This window comes from Condylura cristata, unplaced genomic scaffold (genome assembly GCF_000260355.1).
Source record: "Condylura cristata isolate star-nosed mole 26May11 unplaced genomic scaffold, ConCri1.0 scaffold00018, whole genome shotgun sequence".
Lineage (NCBI taxonomy): Eukaryota > Metazoa > Chordata > Mammalia > Eulipotyphla > Talpidae > Condylura > Condylura cristata.
In genome coordinates, this window is record NW_004567119.1 from 4,160,517 (window position 1) to 4,175,680 (window position 15,164).

General features: G+C 40.6%; 1 protein-coding gene across 1 annotated transcript in view; it reads left to right on the forward strand.

Moving 5' to 3' along the window:
- The first annotated feature begins 357 nt into the window (after positions 1–357).
- The window catches only part of NAA15 (N(alpha)-acetyltransferase 15, NatA auxiliary subunit), a 38,001-nt gene continuing 23,194 nt past the window's right edge, over positions 358–15,164 (forward strand). Inside the window, exons 1-8 of the mRNA XM_004685289.2 lie at positions 358–437; positions 2,577–2,681; positions 5,667–5,824; positions 7,622–7,756; positions 8,910–9,063; positions 12,841–12,960; positions 14,106–14,201; positions 14,913–15,019. Coding sequence (XP_004685346.1) covers positions 2,588–2,681; positions 5,667–5,824; positions 7,622–7,756; positions 8,910–9,063; positions 12,841–12,960; positions 14,106–14,201; positions 14,913–15,019 — 864 coding nt within the window. The 5' untranslated portion in view covers positions 358–437; positions 2,577–2,587. The remainder of the gene's footprint in view (positions 438–2,576; positions 2,682–5,666; positions 5,825–7,621; positions 7,757–8,909; positions 9,064–12,840; positions 12,961–14,105; positions 14,202–14,912; positions 15,020–15,164) is intronic.

Sequence of the window (15,164 nt, forward strand, 5' to 3'; positions counted from 1 at the left end):
AAATTGGTTCTTTTAAAATAGTTTCTGTATCTTTACTTTTTGTCAGGTTTATTTCTCTAACATATATTAAACCTTTGGTGGTGCTCATGATTTTATTTTTCGTATATTTATGTTCTGTTTATTTTACTTTTTAAATTTGAACTAGATAGATGAGTCAGTTGAAATACATCATGTTACATAGCACATGCTTTGTGTGCCTATTATGTACACATACACTTACTGACATTCAGTGGGAGTTAGGCCAGTATGGTTTTTGTTGTTGTTGCCTTTAACAGAGTCCAGAATTTCGCATTGAATTTCAAATTGATTGCATTTCTTCCTAAACATAAAATTTTCATTTTTGTTTTCACAGAGATGTTATGAACATAAACAATATAGAAATGGATTGAAATTCTGTAAGCAAATCCTCTCTAATCCCAAATTTGCAGAGCATGGAGGTAAGTGAAACTTACCATACACTTACTTGTCTGTCCTTACTGATTTGAGTTCTTACTCTTATTCTTGATTCTTGAAAAGATGCTTACTATAGTATTTTGAATTATTAAAGCAGCAACACATTGTACTTGAGTCATGACTTACTCCTGTGTTGACTGTATTAGCAGGGCAACCTAATAGGACCAATGTGCTGATTTTAATAAATACGTTTACTTAAGATGTTACAAGAACATTTGCTGTAGAACTTTGGTTTAGCTGAAGTCATTTTATTCTTTACAATGAGCTTATTCATTAAAAGCTTGGTCCTTTGCTCATGAACCAGCTTTCTATTTAACATTGTATCTTGTTTCATGTGTCAGTTCATATTTGCGATATTTTTATATTGTGATGTTTTGTAATGTAGCTTTTGCCTAGGTGAGGACAGAAGCTCAGATGGTGAAATGTCTGTAAAGCAAGGGCAGAGTGTGTAGCTACTCCTGAGAAGAGGAAAGGTAAAGCAGCCCTCAGAGGTCTGACCAGCCAGGCAGGATGCATGGCTGACCGGAGCTGGCTGACCGGAGCTGGTGCACATCCCCTTGGGGCTGCAGTATGGGACCTGGCAGCCACGCTCCAGCGCTGGGCCCTTGGGTGTGGAAAGCCGCGGGAGTGAAGTATCTAGAGCTACCGCTCCCTCTTTCCTTACTCAAATGAACTTCTTTTGCTGGCCAGCTGGATATTAGGTAGTTCCCTATCAGTTTCTGAGGTATACCCACCAGTCCCTTTCTCTTGGCAAGGTAGTCATGATCAAGTTCGTGCAGCACAGCACCAGATTCCATTCTTTCTAAAGTGTGGTGGTGTCTCCATTTTAGCAGAGCTGCGTATGAGTGTCATAAATAATTTTATTTTTTTAACAGTACTTAAGGTGATGGTTTGCTTTACACTTAATGGGAACCCTGGATGAAATTCATTAAGACACTTAAAAGTGACGGGTAAACATGTAAGAAATAGATTTTTACCTCTTTGACAAGAAAGATGTTTTCTGTAGTAGCTCGCTGGTCGGCCTGCTTGGCACACAAGTTGTTTGTCCTCTTTCCCTTTAAAATTGCACATGAACAAACTTAGACATGGGTTTGACCCTTTTCCCCTTCTACTTCTTTATGTGGATTTTCCAGTTAATGCTGACTTTGAGGATAATACCTCAAAGTGTTTTAGCTTTAATTCTTCTGTAAGTTCTAAGGTTTACTTTTAGAAGGCAGATAAAATTATGAGTTCTTTATTTTTCTAAGTATAGAGTAGAATTATTTTTCCTTTTCTGAAAACGTACTAGTTTGTGCAACGATGTCAGTCTGTTGATTGCATTGATCAAATGATACATTTCCGATAACTTCTAATTTATATTCAGTAGTAGCTGAATTTTTATTTAAAAAGTTTGAAAACCAGAAATGTAGAGATTTATGTCTGTCTGTTAGTCATTGACTGGTAAATGTAATCTTGATGTAACTTGGGTTCACAGAAACAGTCTTTTCAGTATAATGTCTCCATACTTCAAAGGTGTTACTGTATAAGCTCCGCCGTGGAATCCGCTCAAGAGCAGTAAGAGGCGTTGCGTCTTGTTGGCGTATAAGTTACTAGATGCACTTTCCAGTCAAATTGGTGTGCATTTTTGTGCTTTTCATCTTTACAAAAAAGAAATTCTAGGCCTAGAGTATAGAAATGTGTCTTTTTACGGTTTGTCAGTTTTTTTAATATTTTAATTCTGCACAAGTTTGGAAAATGTCCCAGTAATCTTCTTTTCAGTTTTGTTTTTTAAGATTTATTTATTTATGAGAACAAGAGCTGGGGTGTAGGCCAGAGGTGGGGGTGGGGGTGAGAGGGTTCACCAGAGCCCCAGCCGGAGAGCAGGCAGATCTGCTGAAACCCACTGCTGAGGGGAGCAGCGGGGAGACAGGAGAGGGCTGCTGCACCCTGGGGGTCACGCCCTGGCCCCAGTTGCCTATAGCTTCATAGTGCTGAGACTTCACCCCTTGCACCAGCCGGGAGGCATATCTCCTTTAAATTTTTAAATACTTAAAATTATAAGACCTTTGCTTTTGAGATTATGATTATAGTTTTTGTTTATTTTTTCAGATGTTTAATTTCTTTTACCTTTTCTTTTTTAATAGAAACCTTGGCTATGAAAGGATTAACATTGAACTGTTTGGGAAAAAAGGAAGAAGCCTATGAATTGGTTCGTAGAGGATTGAGGAATGACTTGAAGAGTCATGTGTGTATCCTTTTTGAGAGATGTGTTAGTTTTATGTTTGGGGTTCTCAAGCTAAGGCTGTAATGAGTGTCAGATGTGTTAAGTTCTTCTAACCTTGTAATGCCAAAGATGATTCTTAAATTGGTAACAGCAACTTCATTCAGGAAACATTTTTTTAAAGATTTTATTTATTTATTCATACAGAACTGGGGTACAGGCCAGAGATGCGGAGGGTGAGAGGATTCACCAGAGACAGAGTGGGGAGCAACAGGCAGATTGACGAAGTACACTGCTGAGGGGAGCAGCGGGCGGGTCAGGAAAGGTCTGCCTCGCCATGTGGACTCCTCCAGGGCAGGCGGGAATCGAACTCATGCTGAAGTGGCTTAAGCTTTGTAGTGCAGTGCTTTAACCCGCTGCGCCACCAGGGAGGGCCTGGGGAACATTTTTATATACAATAAAGACCGTTAGAGAAGCAACATAGTGCTGATTGAGAGCCCAGGTTTTGGCTTATGCATCCCTCGGTTTGAATTCCCAGTACTGTTCTGCCTCACGGTGCTTTTAGGGCTTAGTTATCTCATTTGTACAAAGACAGTAATCATATCTACTTCATTGTGGGGGCGTGAAGAGCTAATGATGAGATACTAAGATTCTTAACATAGTGCCTGAAAATGCTAGGTACAGCTATACCAGATAAATGTTACTTTATTCAGGAATTGTGAGGGAGAGGAGCAAGTACAAATGCCTTTAGAAAACAGGAAAAAAAAAAGTGGTTTATTTATTTAGCTAGTTTGTAAACAAATATTTCTTTATCTGTTTTGTGGACTAAAGCAATTTTAAGCGCTGAAAAAGCACACTTTGAAGTGTTACCAAGCTCCTGGCATAGTGAGACAAGGCTGGATTTTGTTCTCAAACTCAGTAAATTTTTAGTAACAATACAGTCCTGGGAATTTTTTTGGGGGGGGGGGGTGGAGTTTAGAGGCAGTTCAAAGGCTGTTGCAGCCCTGTGTACTGCTCATGGGGATGTAAACGGGCGTGGCCACTGCAGAATTCCGTGTGGATTAGCTTCAAAAAATTCAAAAAGAAAACCACATGTGGTCCTGTACTCCCACCTCTGGGTATTCATGTCAAGGAGGTAGAAGCACTTACTGGAAAGGTCTGTGCACCTCCAGGTTCATTGCAGCCGTTATCTATAGGCGCTAAGGCACAGAGCCAGCTCAGCGTCTGGGCCGATGACTGGGTAGAGAAAATGTGCGTGCGCCCGCAGACTCACAGGTAACTCAGTCGTACACCAAGCCTGCTGCTTGTGACAGCGTGTGGACCATGAGTGCATCATGCTGAGTGAAATAGCCACACAGGCAGAGGTGGTCTGACTTTACTCAAATGCCAGAGGGAGCCTGGGAAACGGAGCATAAAGCACACATCCCAGTTACAAATGAATCCTGGGGAAGTTGTGCATTGCATAGCAGCTCTGGCTAACACAGGACTGTGTATTTGAAAGTTGCCAACAGTAGACCTTAAAAGTTCTCACCAAAAAAAAAAAAAAACTTTTTGGCAACTTGTGTGTAGGATGAATGTTAACTAGATTTATTGTGGTGACCTTTCTGCAGTGTACACAGATCTCCATCCAATTGTACACCTGAAACTAATATAATGTTAAAGGGCAATTATATTTCAGCGTAATAAAACAAAAACAAGTCTTCTGTGAGGGCCTTCAGCCTTCTTCTCTGGCTCCGGTGCCGGTGGAGGTCACACAGTCCAGACAGTGTGGTCACTTGTTGAAGAAGAAAGGTTGCCCAGCTTCATCGATGTCCAACAGAGAGTAGTAAGCTTTTACTGCCACTGTAGGAAGTGGGGACAGGTGGGTTGGCTCCCGGGCTCGAGAGAGGTGAGCAGGTCTTTAAGTTGCAGGGCTCTGGTGGTGAAGATAAGGAGGTTTGGGAAGATAGGTAGTGGGGTCACTTGTGAAGGACGGTGTGTCTTATGTTAGACTTTTACAGTCACACTCCAGGCAATTGAAAAGGTTTTGTGAGGTTGCACTTTGTCATTCATTTTAAACAATTATATTAAATAGAGATAACTTCCCAGTAAAATTTGTATTAGATGTATTCTCAAGTACACATGGTCCTAGACCATCTAGGTTTTACTGACTGTCATGTGGATCCCTGGCATAAAAGTCAGTAAATTGAAAAGTTTGAACCTGATGTAGAAGAGAATTACAAGTTTTTGGAATGGGAAAATTTTTCTCTTTTGATTATGTGTGTTTTAGAAAAGTTTCTGTGGCAGGAAAGAAGAGTAGAGAGGCTGAAGGTGGAAGCTGGGTGCTCTTGCAGTCAGGAGCTCACACAGAAGGACTTCACGTATGTTGGGGATCAGTTACTTACTTGTTTCCGTATGACTTACTACAATTGTGCTTATGTGCTTTGTGTCCTTTACACAGATTTCGAATGCAGGAGACTGTCCATTTTGGTCATTTACACAATTCTGACTTAGGAAATTTTAATAATTTGTCAAGTGAATTGAATGTTACCATTTAAGATGCAATTTATTTTTTAAAGCTTTGCACTTTTGTCTAGCTAGAGAAAGGAAAATTTATGTGATTTAATTATATGTTACAGATTACTCTTTTTCTTTTTAATAATTAAGGTCATTCCTAGCATTCATTTTCTGCCAGCCAGTAAGCCTTTTATACATGGTATTCTACCTAAGCACCAAACCCATTATGTTTTGCTGTATAGACAGACTATTTATGCTTTATAACTGAGGGAACTTAATTAGAGTAAATAACATGCTCAAGGTCACAGATCTAATCCGGCTGGCAAGACCTAATTTTCTCTGGCTCAAAAAGATATGCTGTTTTCCACTGTATGTTAAAATGCCTTCTATCTTTATATGATTCCCCTTTTTAACAAAAGCCTTTAGTTCTGTAAAGCTATAGTTCTCCAAGTTTCCTGTGAATTACTGGAATATTATTTCTTGGCTTCTTGGTTGTGTCCTTAACAGCATTGTGTAGGTTGGCATGTTTATGGCCTTCTTCAGAGGTCTGACAAGAAATATGATGAAGCTATTAAGTGTTACAGAAATGCGCTAAAATGGGATAAAGACAATCTTCAAATCTTAAGGGACCTTTCCTTACTACAGATTCAAATGAGAGATCTTGAAGGTTATAGGGTAAGTAAAATGAAGCTTTTTTACTCTATGGGGAAACCAGTGTTGAGCTATTTAAAACTTTTTTGAATACTTCTTTATAGTAAAACCTTTTATTATAAAAAATTAAATTCTTATCTCCTCTTCCCAACTGAATCTTATCTCTTCCTTCCAATGGTGATTTTAAAACTGAGTAATCAGTTTTAAAAAATAAGTTAACTTTATAATAATAATGAACAACTATATATACCAGAGACATTTTATGGGGGTAGAGTGGGAATGGCATTAAAAATTGGAAATGGAGGGGGAAGTGCAGTGGACTATGATGATGGTACACGGGTGGGTTTGGTGATGGGAAGCCCACGGAGATGACAGCGGAGATGGAAAAAGGCACAAAATGATGTAAAAATAAACTATTTTAATTTTAAAAATAGGTTAAAAAAATGATTTTACTGTAAAGGAGATTTGGAGTATATGTAGACTAGAGTTAATTCAGTGAAAATTATCATTTATATTCAAAGTTCCTATTGCTAGCATGTGAACAGTACCTTCTCACATTTTACAGGGAAACACAGTTTTTTGTTTGACTTCTTAATGCATTGAGAGTGATAGTCTCCTTGCACCTATGTTTTATTTCTTGGATCTCTGTAGACCCGTTTTATCTTATACACGTGCTGCCCACAGGATTGCTCTCTGTAGATGTTAACTGAGTGGTTGGGCACTTTCTGCAGTTAGAATTTTTTTTAAAGGTTTATTTACTTATGCAGACAGGAGCTGGGGTACAGGCCAGAGGTGTGGGGTTGTGGTAATAGGATTCACCAGAGACAGGAGTGGGAAGCAGAACAGGCAGACTGAAGAAGTACACTGCTAAAGGGAGCAGCGGGGAGACAGGACAGGTCTGCTGTGCCATGTGGGTCACCTCCCTGCTTGGCTGGGAATCGAACTTGTTCTCACTGCAGTTTTTAAATACATTCTGAATAATTTTTTTCCCTTTGTACTCTCTTTTCCATTGTGTCTCTTTTGTTAGAGTTAGTAGCTACACACACACAAAAATGTTTTTAAAATGATCTTAAACAGGGGCCTTCCTGGTGGCACACAGGGTTTAATTCTCAGTCCAGTAAGCTGTGGCCAGCCACTGTGGCACGAGTTCAGTCCTCTGCCAGGGAGTGACCCACACGGCACAGCAGACTTCCCCTGTCTCACCTGCTGCTTCCCTCAGCAGTGCATTTTGGTCACTCTGCCTGTTTTGCTCCCCACCTCTGTCTCTGATGAATCCTCTCACCTGTACCTCTGGCCTGTAACCCAGTTCTTGTATGTATAAATAAATAAAATAAGTCTTTTTTTTTTTTTTTTAAGTTTGAACAGTTATCTTGGAGGTTTCATTTCTGTCTCTTTACAGACATGTCTGTTCGTAACTTTTACTATTACTGTTCTAAACACTGTGCTGCATATTCCTCAGTGTTGGGAATAAATATGATCTTTTTTTTAAAGATTTATTTATTTGTACAGAACTGGGGTACAGGCCATAGATGAAGTGGGTGAGAGGATTCACCATAGACAGAGTGGTGTACAGAACAGGCAGATCGACGAAGTACACTGCTGAGGGGAGCAGCGGGTGGTGGGCCAGGAGAGGTCTGCCGCGCCATGTGGTCACCTCCGGGGCAGGCGGGGATCGAACTCATGCGGAAGTGGCTTAAGCTTCTTTGTGCTGTGCTTTAACCCACTGCACCACCAGGGAGGGCCCTAAATATGTCTTTTAAGGGAAAATTTGCTTTAACTGTAAGACTAAGAAAAAAAGCTTTGCTTCCTCCCCCCTTAAAGGAAACGAGGTATCAGTTACTCCAGCTTCGGCCTGCACAGAGAGCATCATGGATCGGCTATGCTATTGCCTACCATTTATTAGAAGATTATGAGATGGCAGCAAAGATTTTAGAAGAATTTAGGAAAACACAGCAGGTAATTAATCTGATTCTAAGAATAATGAAAAAGATTACCAGATCACTTTATTTTGAAATAGTTTCAGATGTACAGAGTAGCTATAGGCTTTATGAAGAATGGTGAAAAGGACTATGGGAATCCACACACACTCACTAGTTGCTAATATTTTACACATCTGTTTGACATCATCTACTCCTGATTTTGTTCCCAGACTATTTGGAAGGAAGACATCATACTCTTACTCAAAATGCTTCTGTGTATGGCATGAGAATGACTCTATCTACCATCTTTACAGACAGTAATGTATGGATTATCATGCATTAGGAGTTTAAATATTGACAGATTATTTTCCCACTCATAGGCCATATTCAAAACTTACTAATTGTGCTAGTTTTATCTTTTTGAGTGGCATTTTTTCACTTCAGGATTCAATTTAGAATCATACCTTGCATTTACTTCTCATTTTCTTTGACTCTTTTAATTTGAAGCAATTTCAAAAACTTTCTTTGTGTTTCATGACTACATTTTTTAAGAGGTTAGGGGCAGTGTTTTTGTGGAATGTCAGTTCATATTTGTTATTTCTCAGTATTAGTATTGTACATTTTTTGGCAGGAAATCACCAAAACAAAGTTCTGAGTTTCCCAATTGATAGGAGCAGAGATGAGGCTCTGAGGTCTGCAGCTGAAGCAGGACCTATTGATTATCTGGGAAAGTGAGGCCTGTCAGGTGTCTTCACTGTGAACTTGTTATGTCTTTGTTTTTAATAAGCAACTTGAGACTTTATGAGTAGCCTGTTTCCTTATCAAGTTTTTACCACTCATTTTGGTATCACTGATTATGATTCTTGCCTGAATTAGTTATTTCTGTGATAGTTGCAAAATAGTGATTCATGAATTCCTTCTAGATTTATTATTTAATATTCTACCATTAGGCACTTTTCCTCTCCTTTCTATTTGCTGTATGTAAGGATTTATGGGAGTTTTATTTAGTGGATTTAATTGTTATTGTCAGTGTTTAATAGTTGCTCCCTAAACGGATACTTGGTTTTTTTTTTTAAAGTTTCATCAATTAGCTATTGTCCTCTAACCTCTTGTAGGTATTTTGAGTATATAAAACAATTTCTAATATGAAACCAAATATTATTATTAGTATTCCTTATATCCCTATATAGACATCGCCTGATAAAGTGGATTATGAATATAGTGAACTACTTTTGTATCAAAATCAAGTTCTTCGGGAAGCAGGTCTCTATAGAGAAGCCCTGGAACATCTTTGTACCTATGAAAAGCAGATTTGTGATAAACTTGCTGTAGAAGAAACCAAAGGTATTTTTATGTTTTTTAAGAATGTCATTTACTGTATTATGTAGCTGTGCCAAAGAGCAAGTCTGAAGTCTAGTTGCTGCTGATGGTTGCATATTCTGCAAGTTTTTGAAGACAGAAAATCTATTTCTAATTCATGCACTTTGAATGATTTGGAAAATTATTTAAACAATGAATGTTATTGACAAAAATAATTGTAAATAATAAAAACCATTGAATGAAGTGACTCAGTAAATTACTTTCTTTAAAGTACATTTGTTCAGAAAATACAGGGTTTAATCACAGCAGTGGAGCAGTTAATTTTCTAAGTAAGAAGACTCAATACCTTAGAAACTGCTTGTTAGCTTCTTTATCATAGTAACATGTAATGGTAAACCTGAGTTTACTGAAGTACATAAAGGACATTTTATAGTTATATCAGTGTCTCTCTGGACATAGAAAGAAAACGGCTTGAAGTCAGAGCTTTGGGTTCATATGTGTGAATTGTGATAGAAGGCTTATATCTCTAAATAAGGTTCTTCAGTGTTGCCATTAATTAGAAAGCTGAGAAAAAAGAGTTATAATTCTTAAGGTTAAGGAATGATTATGGCAAGTGAAAGAAAAATTAAAAATATGAAAATACAAATACTTTCTAAGAATTACTGTTTTTATTTTTTAAAATTTATTTATTCATACAGGAGCTGGGGTGTAGGCCAGAGGTGCAGGACTGGGGAGGCAGGGGATGAGAGGATTCATCAAGAGACGGAGTGGGAGCAGAACAGACCCTCTGCAGCACACTGCTGAAGGGAGCAGGGGGAGATAGAGCTCCGCTGTGCCACATGGGTCACTCCCTGGCTGGGATTGCACTGCACCTCAGTGGCTGCGGACAGCTTTATAGTGCTGTGACTCAACCCCTTGCGCCAGTGGGGAGGCCCCAAGAATTACTATTCATTCATTCATTCATTCATACAGAACTGGGGTACAGGCCATAGAAGAGGTGGGTGAGAGGATTCACCAGAGACAGAGTGGGGAGCAGAACAGGCAGATCGACGAAGTACACTGCTGAGGGGAGCAGCGGGCGGGCCAGGAGAGGTCTGCCCCGCCATGTGGATCTCCTCGGGGCAGGCGGGGATCGAACTCATGCGGAAGTGGCTTTAGCTTCTCAGTGCTGTGCTTTAACCCGCTGCGCCACCAGGGAGAGCCCAAGAATTACTATTTTAAATATATTTTTTGCCCTTGCTAGTACAAGAAATTGAAGTTTGCTGGTTTTCATAAATGCCTTTGGTTCCTCTAGTATTGAGATTCAGAACTAGAGAAGTGTTGCTGCGTGTGTGTGCAGTGGAGAGACCCATTGTTTGCCAGTTGCAGTAACAGTGGAGGTAAATGCTGAAAGGCAGGAAACTCCAACCAAAGGTCCTGGAGCTCAGTAGTCATTGCTTAGGAGTCAGTTAGTTATGAAGAGATTTCTGATACAGTGGAAAGGTCAAGATTGGAAAAATACCAGTCCAGGGTTCCTCATTGGCTACTTACTTAAAGCTGTGTGACATGGGGAAAGCCTGAGGCTTCAGTTTGTTTATGAAAATACGCAACAATTTTTGACAGTGCTCTCCAGTACCTTATTTCACTTGATCCTTTGATTACTTGATTGATGAGGAAGAATGGCAGGTGTGTTCATTTAGATGGGGCCTGAGCACTGGCCAGTGGGTGTTAGCAATTTGGAGGTCTTAGGTGATCTTGTAAAAAGCACTTTGATCATGTGCAAGTAGGGGGGTAAAAGCTCAAAGGAATCAAGTAGCTTTAAATGCAACTGGAAGTAGAAGAATGAAAACAGTATGCAGATACAGACTGGGTGGTGGCAGCGGTGGGGGATGGTACACAGGATGAAAGGAAGGTACTTGTCAGCACATGCTTCTGCTCACCAGAGAATGATGCAGTTGAGACGGGATGGATTGATCTAGGGCCTACGTTGAAGGATTAATTTGAGCTAAGGACATAAACAGCATATTCATACTAACAGGGAGATGGCAGTGTGTGGCAAGCAGGTGTGATGTGTACTGAGGTTTGGGCTGTTCTCTTCTAGTTGCTTCTGTTTCTAAGTGAACTAGGAAACAGGACCTTTGGTTCATTCCACAAAATATGTATTGATTGCCTAAGTCAAATATTGGGGACAGGATGGATATATAAAGAGAATAGGAGGAAACCAAGAGTAGACTCTATCTTCGGAATTTCCATCTTTGGAATTTGTTGCATGGTGAGTTGGTGGAGAGGATGAGTTGATCAAACATAAATTTAGAGAACTTCTAGATAGGGTGAGTGGCCGTTGACAAAGTTCCATCGCTAATTTTTACTCATGCCAGTTCTTTACATAAAGAAAAATTTGGAGAAAATTAATGGAATTAAATGAGGAATGGTGTGGGGTTGGGGAGAAAAGTTGCATGTTGGAGTAGGCTTTGGGTTGGCAAAGAGCAGGCTGTCAGCTTTGGCACTGTTAACATTATTGGGTACAGAAATCTCCAGTGTGTTGCAGACTGTTCAGCAGTGTGTTTAGCTTCTATGCAGCAGATCCCATTAGCACCTCTTTTTCACTGTGGAACCTTAAAATGTGTCCAGATTTTGCCAAATGTCCCTTGGTGGCTAAAGGAACTTCAGTTGAGAACCACTGATTAGACTTTGAGCATATGGGCTGTTTTAACCAAATTACTTGGGCTCAAATCCTGACTCCTCCAGTTAACCTCCAGTTAACCCCCAACACATTCACTTAAGTTCTGTCTGCTTTAAAATGGAGCAATAGTGACCTACCATAGAATTTTGACAACTGCGTTAGATAGTCAGGTGAAACACTTAGATTACTGGCGCACAGCAAGTACTCAGTAAGCGTTTATTATCTGATGAGAGCAACAGGTCCAGGGATGAAGTCATGATTTGAAAACACCTTTGGTAGAATGGAAACCATTTAAGAACAAGGAAAAAGACCTCAAGCTGTGTTTGAGACTAAATGTGAGCTCCTGTATTTCTGGTGAAATCAGTGCCTCTGTCCATTCATCTCAAGAGGTTTGCTGCTTCTTGGACAGTAAATGGAGCAGACACAATTGAAGTGGTCCAGGCCTTAAAACCGGTAAACGAGGGAGCCAGGCTTCAAGGTGGCTTTTGGTATTGGAGGCTGCTAATGTCGTTCAGGCTTGGGATTGACCATGCAGTAGCAGACGGCCTGTATGTGTGGAAAGGTCTGTAGAAAAGAGAATGTTTTTTTTCCCACTTTGAAGAGTAGAATTAATGAGATAAGAAAGTCAAGACCACCGAGCATCAAGCAAGATGCCAGCTTGGTGGTTGGAAGGTAGAAAGGGGCAGTCTGGGGTGGAGCCATGACTGGGCTGCCACGTCGGGCTCTGTTTCCTAGCTCATTCAGGGCCCCAAGGTTAGGGTGCTGGATTAGCGCCAATAATTTGCACGTTGAAATGCTCTGTGGTGCTAGCAGTAGTCGCTGGGTGATGGCTTGGTGTGAGCATGCTCAGTGAATTTGGGGAAATGACCTGGAGTTAGACAAGTAACTGAGTGGATTAAGGCTGTGAAGAGGGTGGCATTTCCAAATAACTTCAACTTCAAAAATATCCTAGACAATTTCTTTAAAAAAATTGAGGAACTGTAAAGTAACCTGATATAACAGTTTTGTTGAAGGGAGTTGGAAACTTGGGAGGTCGCCAGAACTCCTCCTTCCCAACATCGAGCAGATCTTAAGAGAAACTGAGGAAAAATTAAAGTTACACTTGGAAGAATTTAGTTAAGTTCATTTGTTTTTATCAGGGGAACTTCTGTTGCAATTATGTCGTTTGGAAGATGCAGCTGATGTTTATAGAGGATTACAGGAGAGGAATCCTGAAAACTGGGCCTATTACAAAGGCTTGGAAAAGGCACTGAAGCCAGGTAATAGTATTTTAGCACTTTCTAGATGTTGATTGCTTTCTTTGTTGATTTTAATAGCTCACTGAAAAGCATAACTGGAAAAATAGTGGTTAAGAATTGCTTCAGAATATGAATACAAAACTATGCAAACTCCCATTTACTATGAAAGAGCGTTTTCTGAAACCTCTTACTACTATTAATTCTTAGAAATGGTTACAAAAAGTATTTTAGAAACAATTTAAAAGATTCACACATGCACAGTAACATAAAAACATGAAAGGGGAAAATTCCCCTGAAGAAATGGAGATGACTCCTGATGGAAAGAAGCAAGCAGGACTCCTGTGGCCAGCTGGGTCCTAGCAAGCAACTCAGCACCCTCTCCCGGGAATGGGACCCACTTGTGAAGAGAGGCCCAGAGACTGCCTGCAGATAGGGAGCTCAGCAGCAGGCTGACTGGAGGAGGGGTACTTGCCTCAAGGCTGCTGTGGGCCACCAGGATCCACAGACAGTAAGTGGGGGCTGCAGGGATGTAGCAGAGCAGCAGCAGCGCTGGCTAGAGGGAGCGTGGAGATGGTGGAGGAGTCTTAGGATGAAGGGAGGAATTTGTGGCCATGAAATAAGAAAACTGAGCAGATAATGTGAGGCAGGAAAAGCCAACTTGCTGACATAAAAAACTGTATTAAAAGAGACTAAGTAAGAGAGAGGCCACAGTGAGGAACATTTGCAAAGTGGTTCAACTGAGGGGCGCTCTCAACTGAGAATAAAAGAAAATATAAAGGAAATGTAGAGAAATGGAACACGGGATAGATCTAGAAGCTCCAGAACCAATCACAGGGAGGCTAAAGGGAAGAGTGAAGACGCAGTATATAGAAATAGCGTCAGTGTTTTCTCAGAATGAAAGGAATGGAAATCACAGATTTTCAGTCTTCCTAAAGCAGAACAGGATAAAGAAAAATTACGTATTGTATGTGATTAAAGATACTTAAACATGAGCACAGAGAAGGAAATGTTTTGAAACTTATTGATATATTTGGGTGATTACAAACATTTCTTCCATCTTAAATTCTACATGTAATATAATTTTTATAGACTGAGAACTTTGTAATTTGCTAGAAAAAATGTACAACTTATAACTTCATATTAAAAGGAGTTACTGTTGCCTGCAGCTAATATGTTAGAGCGACTAAAAATTTATGAAGAAGCCTGGACTAAATACCCCAGGGGATTGGTGCCAAGAAGACTGCCATTAAACTTTCTGTCTGGTGAGTGCGGGATTGCCAAGGAGCTGAGGTGGCGCTAGGGTTTGGTCTCTATCCTTGGCTTTATTTATTTATTTTATTTTTAAAAATTTTTATTTATTCATATGGAACTGGGGTACAGGCCAGAGATGTGGAGAGTGAGAGGATTCACCCGAGACAGAGTGAGGAGCAGAACAGGCAGATCGAGGAAGTACACTGCTAAGGGGAGCAGCGGGCGGGTCAGGAGAGGTCTACTGGCCATGTGGTCACCTCTGGGGCAGGCGGGGGATCGAACTCATGCAGAAGTCTTAGTGCTGTGCTTTAACCCACTGCGCCACCAGGGAGGGCCCTATCTTTTTGTTTTAAAAAGAATTATTTATGCTTATCAGAACTGGGGCACAGGCCAGCGGTGTGGGGGCAGGCGGTGAGAGGACTCACCAGAGACGTGGTGGGGAGCAGAACAGGGGAGCAGAACAGGCGGATTCACTGAAATGCACTGCTGAGGGGAGCAGTGGGAAGACAGGAGAGGTCTGCTTCGCCCTTGGGTCACTTCCTGGAGGGGGATGGAGCCCGTGCTGCGGTGGCTGCTGCCAGCTTTGATAGCTTGTGTCTTTAATCCTGAACCACCAACGGAGGCCCCCCTTCCTTTTTCAGTACCTAGTATGCAGATTAATTGAAGTGTTTATTAAGAGTCACTTGGGTAAATGTAAGCCGACAGGATTTTTTTATTCCAAGGTGAGAAGTTTAAAGAATGTTTGGATAAGTTCCTAAGGATGAATTTCAGCAAAGGTTGCCCACCAGTCTTCAATACCTTGAGGTCGTTATACAAAGATAAAGAAAAGGTAAAGTAAACCGCATTTTGTTTTAACTTATTTCTCCCCTCAGCCTGTGAAACCATAGCCTCACCGCCTGTCACAATGTGCACTTTCCGAGAGTCAGGCCTCAGCTCCTGGCTTGCAGCATAAATTTTTCTGCTTGTCTCCGCTC